The following is a 15148-nucleotide window of genomic DNA, read 5'->3' as shown; positions in this document are numbered from 1 at the left end:
TTTAAACTAAGTTAAAGACCTTTTGCTGCTAAATGGGGTAGTTTTTTATCTGTGAAAGAAAAAAAAAAACCTTATGAATATATATTTTTCTGTGATGGGATGATCTGTGAAGCCCAGAGGACCTGAGGGGGCGCCTTTGTTTTGTAGACTGGGGTGTACAAACTATAAGCTCTCACAAAATAGCTTGGAAGGGTGAAGGGAACTTTCTCAGATTGTTTAGAGCAGTTTGAGGAGGAAGGACACTGAGCTGAAGGCAAGGACGTGGAACAGAGATAGAATGGGCACATATGATTAAATTTTACTATTTGGTGACTTTACCATTTTCTCTATCTGCCCTTAATGTCTTGATTTAAATTTTATAGTATTCATTCATGCTTCAGAAATTGGACTTTTTTTTTGACTTGAGCCCAATCTTAGGAAGGGTGTGGAGTGAGAACTGAGTCTACCCAAACATGTTCATTGTTGCTGCACAACTGACATTAAAGGATCTGGGAATTCGTACTCTAAAGAGTTTTAGCCAGTCAGTAACAGAATGACCTATTGGAGATACCTAATTATTCTTTTTTCTCTCCTCCTCCTCCTCCTCCTCCTCCTCCTCCTCCTCCTCCTTCTTTTTCTTCTTCTTCTTCTTCTTCTTCTCCTTCTTCTTCTTCTTCTTCTTCCTCTTCTTCTTCTTCTTCTTCTTCTTCTTCTTCTTCTTCTTCTTCTTCTTCTTCTTCTCCTCATCCTCCTCCTCCTCCTCCTCCTCCTCCTCCTCCTTCTTCTTCTTCTTCTTCTTCTTCTTCTTCTTCTTCTTCTTCTTCTTCTTCTTCTTCTTCCTTCTTCTTTCTTCTTTGCATCGACGTAATATTGTCTGTCTTAATTTACGTAATGTCTTCTTATGTTTAGGACTCGGATGTGGTTTACTGTACACGGCAACAGTGACCATTACGTGCCAGTATTTTGACAGCCACCGAGGCCTTGCCCTTGGCCTGATTTCAACAGGTACTTTTCAAAATAAGTTAGCATTGTTACTATCCAGCCTTCTAATTAAAATCAAAAAGTTATCAAACAGAGATATGTCTAAAACAACCACTTCCCGGCTGCCACTTAGGTAGCACAATTTTTTTACTCTAGGCTGAGAAGGAAATTTTATTTTCCACTGTAAATAAGGGTATAGCTTCCAGAAAATCTTAGGATACATATACAAAAAATCTGGGGCATTTAATGACCAATATAATAAAGGAACGAAAAGCTTATAGGCCTAGTCAATTGAGAGTCACAAGCTGGTGAGAGCTTGACTCAAAGAAGCAGAGTGGACTATGTAAGTCACCTTCTCTTTGAAAGATGTAGGAGAAATGCCAGGAAAATGGAGCTGCGGGCACAGTCAAGAAGCCTGATGCTGACTTCTCGTTGTCTCCATTTACTGCACAGGGTACAATTTTTCTAAAGTACTGATTTATGAATGCATCTCACTGGCCGTGTGCATATCCAAATGTCAGGCTGTTTACTCTTGTTCTTCCCTTAATAATCAAGAGATGATCACTGGTGGGAAATATAAATATAAAAGCCTTCTGGACTTCCTCCACTGTTTTATTTTTATTTTATATTTTTTTTCCTCCACTGTTTTAAAGTAGGGTTGCACTTTTCAGATGGATTTTTTTCCTAAACAGTTTAGGGAAATATCAAAATTTTCTGCAGCCAATATCTTATGAGTTTGCTTAGGAGACAGAGTTGCCAAGTTTAATAAAAGTTGTACGTTTATATATGCAACTCACTTGTTAATAAGCACGTATTCCTGGGAGGTCAGACTTCCAGATAACTGAATAAGTTCAATGATCTTTCTGGCAACAGAATCCACACTAATGTTTTATTCCTGAGACCAACCCAGTGGCAACAAAGTGATTCCAGATTGAATTAAATGGAGCAGGATATTTACCAAAGGTGGTTGAAGGAAGCATTGCCAGGTGCAAAATGTGAATCATGGTCTGAGAGGAGACAGGGCCAGAGTCTGAGGACACGGTGAGTTTGAAGCAGAACTGGGAGAAGAAATAGCAAAAGCAGAAGACAGAGAATCCAAAGCAGTTGGGATACAATTCAAAGAACCTTCCAGGATCTCCTGCATATGTGGGAGGGAGCGGAAGGGTAGGCATGAGCTTGAAGGACAATAGGTCTTACCTGCACTGTATTTGGTCTTTTTTTTTTTTTTTGAAGATTTTATTTATTTATTCATGAGAGACACAGAGAGAAAGAGAGGCAGAGACACAGGCAGAGGGAGAAGCAGGCTCCATGCAGGGAGCTCGACATGGGACTTGATCCCAGGTCTCCCGGATCACACCTCAGGCTGCAGGCGGCGCTAAGTCGCTGTGCCACTGGGCCGCCCATGTATTTTGTTTTTTAAAGATTTTATTCATTTATTCATGAGAGACACACAGAGAGGCAGAGACACAGAGAGAGAAGCAGGCTCCTCGCAGGGAGCCTGATGTGGGACTTGATCCTGGACCCTGGGATCATGCCCTGAGCCAAAGGCAGATGCTCAACCGCTGAGCCACCGAGGCATCCCTGCACTGTATTTTTGTACAGGCATTGTAGTGTAGCCACAAGCACAGACCCTGAGCCAGACCACTAACCGGTTTTGAATCCTGCCTGTATCACTCACTTGCTCTCTGGTGACAGACAAGTTATCTAACTGTTCTGTTAAGTGAACTGTTGAGTTAAGCCTCAGTTGTCTGAACCATAAAACAGGGATGATAATAGTACTCATCACATCAGGTTATTGGGAATATTAAAGCAGCATATGTGTAAGGCACATACCAAGGGCTCTAAAAGCAGAGAGTATTATAATTATGACCTAAGTCTCCCCTAATGTCCAAACTTATGTGTGCTGAAGATGCCAGAAATTGTATGCTGTATGCTTCCACTGAGTCTAGAAAGGAGGGCATAAGGACCTCGGCCATGGCACACTTAAGTAAAAATGGATCGACTGCACAGTTAAGATTTGGAAGAATTAATGAGTTTTTAGTTTCAATTCACAGGGAGCTAAGGGAGACAAAATTAAGGAGAACCATGGATCTGCTTCATTTTTTTGGTCTGTGGTAACAGAGTACCATAGACTAGGTGGCTAATCTACAACAGAAATTTATTTCTCAGTTCTGGAAGCTGGAAATCCCACATTGAGATGCTAGTGTGTTGGATTCTGTGATAGACCTCTTCCAGGTTGTATATTACCATATTCTTGCTGTTTTCTCACATGGTGGAAGGGGAGGGAACCTCTCAGGGTCTCTTGGATATGGGTGCTACTCCCACTCATGAGTGCTTCATGGACTCATGACCTAATCACCTCCCAAAGGCCTCACTTCCTAATACCATCAAATTGGGGGTTAAGATTTCAACATATGAATGGGGGGGGGCACAGACTTTTGACCTATAGCATCCACCATCGGTGAAAGATGACAAGCAAAACAAAACTCAAAGGAGAATTTTTTAAAAATTGAAAAGAAACCAAAAATAAAAATATGTGAAATATTGTGACCTCACTGAAAAAAGGAACATGGGCATGAAACAAAGGTTTTGGGGGAAGTGATCTTGTTCCCTGGTGACGAAGGGTTGGTAACTAATGCCTGCAGGCCAGATCTGGTCTACTGCTTGTTTTTGGAGAGCTCCTTAGCTAAGAATGATTTTTACATTTTTATATAGTTAATTTAAAAAATGAAAATAAGGATATTTCAAAGCATATGAAAATTATGTGAAATTAAAATTTCAATGTCCATAGACAAAGGTTTATTGTAATATAACCATGCTCCTTGGTTTAAAAATCTTCACAGTTTTCTGTGGCCTATATTAATAATGGTTATTATTAGAGTCCCAAATTATAAGAGATTAAGATTAAACAGCTCCCATTTCCTTTTTAGGTTCAAGTGTTGGACTTTTTATATATGCTGCTCTGCAGAGGTTGCTGATTGAGTTCTATGGGCTGGATGGATGCCTGCTGATTGTGGGTGCCTTAGCTTTAAATATATTAGCCTGTGGCAGCCTGATGAGACCCCTCGAATCTTCTAATTGCCCTTTGCCTGAAAAAACAGCTCTGGAAAGTATACCAGATCAATACTCCATTTACAGTGAAAAAGAAAAGGACCTGGAGGAAAACACAAACATTCTTGGAAAGAGCTACAGTGCCGAGGAAACATGCAAGAGCATCTTAGCCAGTGGTGGCCGGAAACAGGAGAGTCTGCTTCATAAAAACCCAACAATGGCACACGCAAAAGAGGCTGAGACGTACAAAAAGAAAGTTGCAGAACAGACATATTTTTGCAAACAGCTTGCCAAGAGGAAGTGGCAATTATATAAAAACTACTGTGGAGAAACTGTGGCTCTTTTTAAAAACAAAGTATTTTCAGCGCTCTTCATTGCAATCTTTCTTTTTGACATCGGAGGATTCCCACCTTCGTTACTTATGGAAGATGTGGCAAGAAGTTCAAATGTGAAAGAAGAAGAGCTTATTATGCCTCTTATTTCCATTATTGGCATTATGACAGCAGTTGGTAAACTCCTTTTAGGAATACTGGCTGACTTCAAGTGGATTAATACCTTATATCTTTATGTAGCTACCTTAATAATCATGGGCCTGGCCTTGTGTGCAATTCCATTTGCCAAAAGTTATGTCACATTGGCAATACTTTCTGGGATTCTAGGGTTTCTGACTGGTAATTGGTCCATCTTCCCATATGTGACCACAAAAACTGTGGGAATTGAAAAATTAGCCCATGCTTATGGGATATTAATGTTCTTTGCTGGACTTGGAAATAGCCTTGGACCACCAATTGTTGGTAAGATATTTCTTAAAGCCAACCTATTTTACTGTTCTTTGTAACATCTCTGGATATAGAAATCCAGATTGAATAGTGGCACATATTAGCACGAAATAAATCTGCAAAGATGTCTCATGGTAATGATTTATTCACAATCACTTTGATATAGTTGAGAAGGCCAGTATAGTTGCTCCAGGACTTGTGTTCATTTTTTTATTTGAGAGAAACTCAAAATGCCTGTTTATCCTTGTCCAAATTATTTGGGAGGTTCTCCTCTGCTAACTCCCAGTAGTCGGCTGTAGAGTGCATGGGGTAATATATATCCTAATCCTTACTGTCTCTAAGATTGAGGAAATTACTGAATGGGCTTCCTCTTCATCCTATTTATATCAAATTCACTTTTTTCTTACTCTCTTTTCAGGTTGGTTTTATGACTGGACCCAGACATACGACACTGCGTTTTATTTCAGTGGCTTCTGCGTCCTGCTGGGAGGCTTCATCCTGTTGCTGGCCGCCTTGCCCTCCTGGGACACATGCAACAAGCTGCTGCCTAAGCCAGCTCCAACAACCTTTCTGTACAAAGTTTCCTCTAATGTTTAGAGGAATATTGGAAGGCACTACAGACTGTTTTCTCATAGCAAAATTTCACTGTGGCTGATTCTGAATGATTTTTTTTTTTTAACAAATCCTATTCTCTATGTACTGTATATATGGCTTCTATCTCCTGTATATATATTTTTTCCCTTTTTTCTTTTTTCAAGAAGTGGGACTATTCTGTTTTACTATTACTTCTGAGTTCTTGATGTTGTAAAAATTTTGGCCCACCTCGAAAGGCTATCTCTGTGTAAAGAGATATAATTTCTCTGTAGGATCCTTTAGTTCCACTGCAAGGCACCCAGAGGGGGGCTCTTCTATTTTAAACCTGAATCAGGCAGCATGATGAGATACATACGAAGGCCTCTATGGGCCTAAATCCGTCTCTTCTCTATAGTAGACCTGCTAGTATGTGAAAATATTTACAAAAATGGCATTAAGAATTCCAGTGGAGCAAGCCGATCTTTCTTTTTCAAAGCTATTTTAAATTACAGTCACTAGTTTTCACTATTTGGTTTTATTTACCTTGAGGCAGCACCCCATGTTTGGACTCACTGAGTTTAAATTGTTTCAGTTCCTAAGGTGTTTGCTGAGAGGAAGGCAGTCTCCAAGCAGGAGCACTCACCATAGCCTTGCTTCATGATTGGCTGCCATAACCATGCTCACTTTTCTGTCAGCATCCACTCAACTGATGTTTCTCAGAAAGTGCTGATTTTACCTGTTTCCAAATTGGAAATGTGCAAACCATTCCGTTCTGGCAAATGGGAAACATCCATCTGCTTTGGGCACAGTGGGGATGAGTCACAAATCCTTGCATAACTTTTCAACAAAGCGTTTATTTGCCACTATCAGATTTTACCACTATTAAATTTTAATTCAAGGGCAGAACTAAAATTGTGTGTGTGTGTGTGTGTGTGTGTGTACTCCAAGTCTGTATGAGACATAGAAAGAGAATAAGGAATGGCAATAAGAAACTGATACCCTGATCCAACTTTATTCAATCTCAAGATTTTGGAAGAAAATCAATGTTTAATAAATGGACATTTTTCTAAAGAAATATTTTTTTAACTTTGCTATATGTTGGCATCTTCTGGATCCTTTAAAAAAATATAGTTGCCTGAGTACTACTCATAGAGATTTTAATTCTATAGGTCTAGGCTGTGGGCCAAGCAACAGTATTTTTAGTGAACTCTTGAAGGAATTTTAACAGCACAGCCAGGTGGAGAATGGTAGTTATAAGACTGGCAATGGGAAAACAATCATTCTCTTAAATCCTAACAAAAAAGCAGTTTATTGAAGTGAGGAGGGTTTTATAAATAGCCAACTGTGGTTCTTTAAATAGGACGCACTTTTCTTATTGTGCCAAAATTGTCTTTTCATTTCTTTTGAAATATGTAAGATTTTATACTTCTATGTTGCCTTTCTTGGAAGGCGCCTGAAGCACTTTATAAGCATGAAGGCCCACCACACCTCAGTGAGGTAGGTAGATAGTGCTTTTCTATGCAGTAAACCCGGAGTGTGGGGCAATTTCACAACTGAGTTAACCCTACTCAATAATGCAATAATGGGACTCCAAAGTGCCTTGGACTTCTACACCGTACTCAGACTTCTGGAAAGTTTTCTGTACCTCATTCTTTAGTGACTGTCAAGGTTAAGAAATAAAAGAGGTGACATTTTTAAAAAGTTAAAGTAAATATTTTTGTGTTGAAAGTTCCTTTGTGCCAACATTATATTCAGGACATCCTATAACCTGAAAAATTAGTTTAACTTTCATGACATCCCCACATTCATCAATGTTGATAATTGTCCAAATGCATCTTCACTTTGTCTACTAATGTCATCCAGTGTGTGCATTTTCCATTGTCTAGGGAATGAATTTTTCATTACAATAAAATATTTCTTTGGTTTGTTTTGCATTGGTTTGGTTGCTTTTTTCTCTTCTTAGCCGTCCTCCCCCTGCAAATTGCAGTGACATTTCACTTGAATGTAAAAAAATTAATTATCACATGTTCACTCCAGGCCCAGAATTTGGTGAGTGGACCTCAGCTTATTCAAGTCGATCTGCTATATTATTTTGACCGCTGCCTTCCAAGAAGCTGTCATGATATGGGCAACATATATAAGTAAATTCCAAAAGCAAAATGAAAAAAGCTTCTAGTAATCCCTTGATTTCGTTATAACATGGCTAGGAAATGGGGCTTAGATGGGAAGGTTGCAATAAAGCCAGTCCTTTATTGAATAGATAAGTCATGTTTATGTGAATAATTTATTCAAGAGGTGCCCATTTCCTAAGAATTAGCATTTTTTTTAAGTTTATGCATTTGTTTATGAAAGGGGCTAAACTCATGACTCTGGGATCCAGAGTCCGCTGCTCTTCCTACTGAGCCCGCCAGATGCCCCAAGAATTAGCATTTTAAAAACACACTTAATGAAATTATATTGATTAGAATACAGTCTTTCTTTTGTGACTCTAAAGGTATATTTTGACCTTCCAAGTGCCTGCTGCTGAGCTGGGGAAAGATGTGAAGTAAGAAACTTTTGTTAGCTCTCCTCTTTCCCTTCAGCCTTCTGCCTTTCTCTGATTCTCTCTCCATTTAGCCTCCTGGGAGCCAGTTGCTGAACTAATTTTCTCAAGGGTGACTCTGTCATCAGGAGAGAAGTTTCAGCCACCAACTTTTAAAAGCCCCACGAGGACCAATTCCCAAGAACCAGGAGTTGCAGCACTTTGAGGTCATGACCGCACCGTCTTCCCTAGTGTTGTGGGGCCAGAAAGTCTCCTGACCTCAGAAAGCCTCAACTTCCAGCAATCAATCCAGGATTATCTAAACTCAAGATGTTCCAGGAAATAAAGGGGAGCTCGCTTTTGAAGGAAAAAATGCCTCGCTTTTTTCCCCCCTCTTAGTTAGGAGTGTTATTTTAAACGCATAAAGTACACAGTTTACATTAGCAGTGCCATAAAATTTCTCCTTCATGAATAACTATCTTGGGAACTTTTGCTCCACAGTCCATTGTCTGAAGGATGCCAGTTAATAAAATGCCTCTTTGAGACAGGAGTTCAACTACAGTCAGTTAAAATGATCAGAGATATTTGGACAATATTGACAGAGATAAATGGACAATATTCAGAGATGCAGTATGCTTACTTGTTCAGGCTCTGATTTCTAGGTTCAAATCCTAGCCCAGGTCCTGTGGCTAGGGTGATGTGAGCATATCACTGAGCCTCTCAAAGCCTTAGTTTCCTCTTCTGTCAAACTTGCCCCAGAGCTGTTAGGAGAATTAAATAACATAACCCATATACATTCCTGGCACCTGTTCAGTAAATATTAGCTATTATTATTTTTGTTGCTATCATTATTCCTTAGTGTTGGCCTCTCAGTATCCAAGGCAGATGTCAAGTGTTCCTGGGTACAGGTATGGGGTAAATGCTTGCCTCAAAGGGCCTCATGTAGAGGAAGAATGAGTCTTCTGTTATGCCAAACTTGTACAGCTCTCACAGCTAATGCCCTCCCCCACGCATATTCTTGTCAAAATCTTTTACCCTTAGGGATTCATGACTCAGCACATTTTTTCTGGAATTACCATTAAGAGGCTCTGACACAAAACAAAACACAAGCTGTTCTTCCACAAATCGAATAAAATTCACTTTGTAAATTGAATTGCTATGGGAATTTGAACTTTTATTTCCTTAAGAACTCATCATCTGAGCTGTTAGGAAGGTGGGCCTGAAATGAGGCAGAAAGCAAAATGCTCACATTTGTTTATTGAACACTAATTGGCTTCAGCTCATGGCTCTTGCCTCCCTCTCCCTTCCTGGGACATCTTTCAGATTTACTCTTGGGGGAGTGTAATACCTTACCAGCTCTTCTGGGATTCTATTCCTATCAGGTCTGTCGCATTAGTTGCTTCTTACTACATATATTCTTTGCCCTAAAGAGTGATTTACTTTTATTATCTCTCCTTGCAAAAATAAAAACAATATATATTTAGAATTTATTTTTTTTCTAAATGATAGTCTACGAACATTGGCAAACAGCGTATTTTCTTTTTTTTTTTGAAGCAGATTTTTTTTAAGTGGGGGGAGGGGCAGAGGGAGCAGGAGAGAGAGAATTCCAAGCAGGCTCCACACCCAGCCCAATGAGGGCTCTCACAACTCTGAGATCATTACCTGAACCTAATTAAGAGTTGAACACATAACCAATTGAGCCACCCAGGTGCCCCAAAAGCATATTTTCTGTAATGAATAATTAACTGTGGTCAAGGTGTGCCCTGCTGTAGGTCACCTTAAAACTATAAAGCCCCGGAGATGTGAGTGCTTTTCCTTCCTGAAAAATGCCTCATGTGATAAGGCAAGCTGTCATTCCTCCAGCTTAGATCTGAAAGCTCCTCCATATCTGTTGCTTTAATAGGGCATTTGTCAGCATAGCCTAAACGACTCTAGAACCATAATAACCAAGGAGAACAGATGGCACTGGCTGTATTAACCTCTAAAAGATGAAGGGCCAGGTTCAACAGTCCATTTTCATGTAGTCACTATGGCTGCTGGGAGAGTGGCATTTTGAGAATTCCTAGGCAGGATCCCCTCCTGAAGGAAATTCTCCCTGAAGGTGAGGTGTGAACAAGGCCTGATGGAGAAATCACCCGCAGCCAACAAGACTGCCATGCTGCACACAGAGTCAGGATGAGTTCACATCCCTGGACAGAACTGTTGAATGTCAGTTTGATAAAATGGGATAACATAGCAGACCCTCCTCTGCTCAAGACTGAACACAGCTGCAGCTTCCAAGTGGCATTTTAGCTGTCACTAGCTGAAAGGCACAAGTGAGGATTAGAGCTGGCTCTCTGGTTCGTTGTCAAAGCCCTGGGTAGTGGTGTGAACCAAGGAAAGGTGTCAGCAGAAGCATGAAGAAACCCCCACTGGCAGCTCTGATGGAACTGGGAATGGATGTTGCAAAGAACTCTGAAAGTGTGTGCATGTGTGTGTGTGTGTGTGTGTGTGTGTGAGAGAGAGAGAGAGAGAGACAGAGACAGAGAGAGACAGAGAAAGAGAGAGAGCTGTAAAACTGTTGGTGTTTGAGAGAGATTCTCCTCATTACTTCAGCCTGCAGTCCACTGAGGCAATAGTTATGAAACTTCTCAAGAAGACCTTGTTTCAATACCTGAGGCATCCCAGGCTTTCCAGAAACACCTGAAAATTGAAAATCTCCAGGTTGTTTTTAGGTAAGAGGAAGCCTCCTTTAGCTGGGCTTCTTCAGGAAGTTGGAGATAAACTTCCTTTGTGGGATATTGGCTTTGCCTTAGGGGACTTTGCCCACTGGGGAGAGACACTCCCTGACAAATTTTTGGGAGGGATGGGGGTTCTCAGTGGAGGAGACAGACAGAAGTTTAGTGCCGACTTAGCTGGGATTGTTCTTTGACTAGGATCATGCCCAGGAAATCCATGGAGCAACAACAGCTGTTGTAACTACCTGGTAAGTGTAGGGGTCTGGTAAGCTGAACATCCGGGATAGATGCTAACAAGAAAATAGCCTGGCGTAGGGGGAAAAGCATGGGATCTGGAGTCCAACAGAGCAGGCGTGAGTTCTGAGCTCCTCCAACTACCATCTACTAGGTGAGTAATCTCAGTTTCATTTGTTAAACTCTCTTAGCTTCATTTTTGTTATTGGTGAACTATCTTGTTGGAAGATTTAGAAATAGTAGATGCAAAATGTCCAGTATGTAGTATTTTCTAAAAACATAGAAAACCTTTTTAACCTCTGCTCCCATAAAGTGAATCTGGTAGATTGGATTCTTATCTCACTGCTGTATAATGTGGGCATATTATCAAACTATTCAGCAAACAATGTGTGCATAGTGGTGGTATGGTAGGGGAGAGTGTATCACTCGCAGGGGCCATTCTAGCTTCTAGAAATACAAGAATAAATAAATAAATAAATAAATAAATAAATAAATAAATAAGTATTTTATGTTTCAGTAGGACCAACTGATATCCAGTAAAGTATAAATACAGAACTCACTTTTAAAAAATTTGCTTTTAATTTATATATTCATTCAACAAATTTTTATCCAGTACACACCATGTGGCAGGTATACAGGCATTAAGGTAATGGTGTTAAGACAAATGTGGTCCTTTTGTTCACAATGATTTCTTTTCTTTTCTTTTCTTTTCTTTTCTTTTTTTTTTTTTAAGATTTCGTTTATTCATTCATGAGAGACACAAAGAGAAAGGCAGAGACATAGGCAGAGGGAGAAGCAGGCTCTCTGCGGGAAGCCTGATGTGGGACTTCATCCCAGGTTCCTGGGATCATGTCCTGAGCTGAAGGTGGATGCTCAACTGCCACCTAGGTGCTCCCACAATGATTTCTTATAGCAAAAGTTAGATCCCATGGTACTCGAATTAGTAATTGTGCTTTAAGGCCAATTCTCTCTGTAAGATTGTCCTGGGGGAGGAAAAGGTATACATGTATGTTTGCTGTGATAGTAGATGCAATAGTGTGCCACCTAGATACCCTTCAGTACCGGGCATTCATTTCCCTAGGGACTGGGATTGGCTACTGAGGGCTCACAGTGGAGTCCTGCTCTGGGAACTGCCTTCAGCTGGAAGGATCCTACTACCTCCTCAAGGAAGACAGTGTCTAGTGACGCTGGACTCAGTGGCTGATGAATGGCTTCTTTGACTAAATTTGGACTACTCCAGAGAGCCATCCCAGCTATAAAGCTTCCTCTAGAACTGAGGCCTCTGTTGGAATTGATTCATAGCTTAACTTTTCCCTCTGCCCCATCTTCCTTCCCTTACCTCTTTACAGGTGCTTTTCTGGAAAGCACTTCCCAGTAAACTTCCTGCCATGCAAATTGCATTGCACAGTTTGTTTTTCACCAGGAAACCTGACAGAAAACACCAGTAATTTCAATACAGTGGGATAAAGTCCTGCACACAGGGTGTTCAGGCACTCTCGCAGGCACCAAAGATATAGCTGTGTGCAAGATAGACAAGGTTCCTGTCCTCTTGGAGCATGTCAGGGCCTCAGAGCTAGTTGCAGTAGAAGCCTCAGCTCCTATGGAAAACTCTGGAGCTGGAATGATCCTTCAACATTGTCCCAATTGCGTTGTCACCTCTGACTCATGCTAAGATTCCTAAAAGAATATATATAGGAGCCAAAATGCCAATTACTGATTTGTATGAGCAATATAATAACCAAGAGGACTGGACCTTCCAGTTCACCTGGTAGTCTCCGTGTCCATATAGTTAAGTTCAACAGGAAGCCAAATACCACTAATTGGAAAGTATTTGAGGTTCCCGGGATCAGAGCCATGGTAGCTCATTGAGTGTGTGCTAATAGCATCATGAAGAGACAGCTTGGTTTAAACTTTGTCACTCTAAGGAACTGCCTCTAGACAGTGCATAGTTGGGCACAGACAGTATTCGCCCTCATGACAATCCTTTTATAAAAGCACTGTGGCTAACCAACCCCTGTTCTCTCCCCAGTATGCTACAACTTCTGATCAGGTTACAGCCAAGTGCTACTGGTCATAGCTTCTGGGCAAATGTCTACTCAGAGGCGTTGTGCTTCATTGCATATTTTATTGCTCAGAAGATAGTCTGCATGGGCAGAACTTTTGCTTGAGGGAGCCACTATCACCATGAGACAGATGAGGAAACCAAAGAATCAAATGAGCCAAGCAATGTGCCCAAGGTCACCCAGCCAGGGTCTCAGGCACAGGCATACCTCCTGTCTATTTATGATGATGGGGAAGTAAATATGCATCTGGAAATGATCTGATCCAACCCCATGACCTCACAGAAGAAAAGTAGGCCAGAAAAGAGACAGCGTCCAGAACACAACTACATGCCCAAATTTTCTTGTCAAGTTGACTCTTAAGTACAAATAACACAAGGTCATTGTCTTTGCTAGTTTCTTTACTTCCTGATGTGACAAAATGTTTTAGGCTCACCGATCTTGTATATTTTCTACCCCATATCTGGAGTTAGCCATTCCTCCAAGGAAACTAAGGGGATGATTTTTAGACCACAATCCAGGTACTTGGGATTCTCATTGCTGGTGGGTTGGGGATTGTTTCTCCAAAATAGATATTTTTATTTTTTCAACAGAAAATGCATCATGTGCTAATATTGATAATTCTTTTTTTTTAAAAAATTATTCATTTATTCATGAAAGACATGCAGAGAGAGAAAGAGAGAGAGAGGCAGAGACACGAGCAGAGGGAGAAGCAGGCTCCATGCAGGGAGCCCAACGCGGGACTCGATCCTGGGTCTCCAGGATCACGCCCTGGGCTGAAGGTAGAACTAAACCACTGAGCCACCCGGGCTGCCCTAATATTGATAATTCTAATTTAAATTGAGGATCACATTTTTTTAAACCTAACTTCACTGATTTTATGTTTATACTTATATTTAGACTATTTGATGTTGAAAATTCCAATTTGCATGACAATATTTGCTTTATCCTGTCATGTGTATAACATTTTCAAAATAATGATATTACTATTATTACTGGTTACACAATTACTGAAATATTACTTTACAGGTCTTTTCATCCTAAGGTAATCTATTCAGGATGTGCACTCAGATTAGTGTATTTTAGTCCTTTGAAATAGTTTCTCTCTGTGTAATTAAGTCACCAACCTGACCCTTGTAAGTTGTATTTCTTCTATTATGTGAGCTTAAACATCTTTCCATATATTTAAGGGACATTTTATTCTTTGTAAACTGCTTTTCTATAGAATTATTGATGTTTTATTCTCTACTTTTAGAGACTTCTATATATTAGGGATATTTGCCCCTGTACTAAAAGTTAAAATTATTTTTCCCACTTTGTCATTTGCCTTTGTACTTTACGATCTCTTTTGCCATGTTGAAACATTTTTAGTTTGTATTTGACAGATTTTTTATTGAATGTTTTCAAGATGATTTTAAATACAAATTTAAATATTTTAGAGACTTGCTATGTGCCTGTTTTAAACTTGTATTACCTTCCTTTTTGTAGGATTTATTTATTTATTTATTTATTTATTTATTTATTTATTTATTTGAAAGAGAGAGAGAGCACGCATACAAACTAGAGCCGGGTGAGAGGTGAGGGGGGAATGGGTGGGGGGCGAAGACTCCCCACTGAGCACAGAGCCCCCTGCAGCATTCCATTCCAGGACCCTGAGAGCATGACCTGAGCCTAAGTCAGACACTTAACTAATTGAGCCAACCAAGTACCCCAAACTTGTATTAATGTTCTGTAATTATAATATAAAGTTTTAATGTTATAGGGTGAACTTCATGAATACTTTCATTTATGACTTTTGTGTCACATTTAGGAAGGCCTTCACAACTCCAAGAAGATAAAAAAAATGCATCAGGATATATTTGATTATAAGCTATAGAATATCAAGCTAAAAGTTGTGACTATATTAAGAATATTTATTATTTGGGATCCCTGGGTGGCGCAGTGGTTTAGCGCCTGCCTTTGGCCCAGGGCGCGATCCTGGAGACCCAGGATCGAATCCCACATCGGGCTCCCGGTATATGGAGCTTGCTTCTCCCTCTGCCTATGTCTCTGCCTCTGTTTCTCTCTCTCTGTGTGACTATCATAAATAAATAAAAATTAAAAAAAAAAAAAGAATATTTATTATTTTGTATAGCAAAAAAAATCTAGAGCTACAAAAATCCCAATATTCATTAATTTTGTGGCTCGAGAATGTCATCAATTGACACAGGCTCTTTTTATCATTTTGTTTTGCCATAATAACAGTTTACCTCT

At 40.0% G+C, this 15148-nt stretch overlaps 1 protein-coding gene across 7 annotated transcripts in view; it reads left to right on the top strand.

The window, feature by feature from the left end:
• SLC16A9 (solute carrier family 16 member 9) overlaps nt 1-7297 on the top strand; it is a 58886-nt gene extending 51589 nt beyond the window's left edge. For 6 of the 7 annotated variants that reach the window (XM_025434603.3, XM_049108950.1, XM_025434605.3 and 3 more), the window contains 3 exons: nt 889-984; nt 3891-4805; nt 5209-7297. In XM_025434603.3, the coding sequence (XP_025290388.1) occupies nt 889-984; nt 3891-4805; nt 5209-5387 (1190 nt within the window). In that variant the 3' untranslated portion in view covers nt 5388-7297. The remainder of the gene's footprint in view (nt 1-888; nt 985-3890; nt 4806-5208) is intronic. The other variant, XM_049108951.1, reaches the window with a different exon arrangement.
• The last annotated feature ends 7851 nt before the right edge of the window (nt 7298-15148 follow it).

The sequence above is a fragment of the Canis lupus genome, chromosome 4, assembly GCF_003254725.2.
Source record: "Canis lupus dingo isolate Sandy chromosome 4, ASM325472v2, whole genome shotgun sequence".
Taxonomy (NCBI): Eukaryota; Metazoa; Chordata; class Mammalia; order Carnivora; family Canidae; genus Canis; species Canis lupus.
The sequence above is the reverse complement of the archived record's forward strand: the minus strand, read 5'-3'. Positions and strand labels throughout refer to the sequence as shown.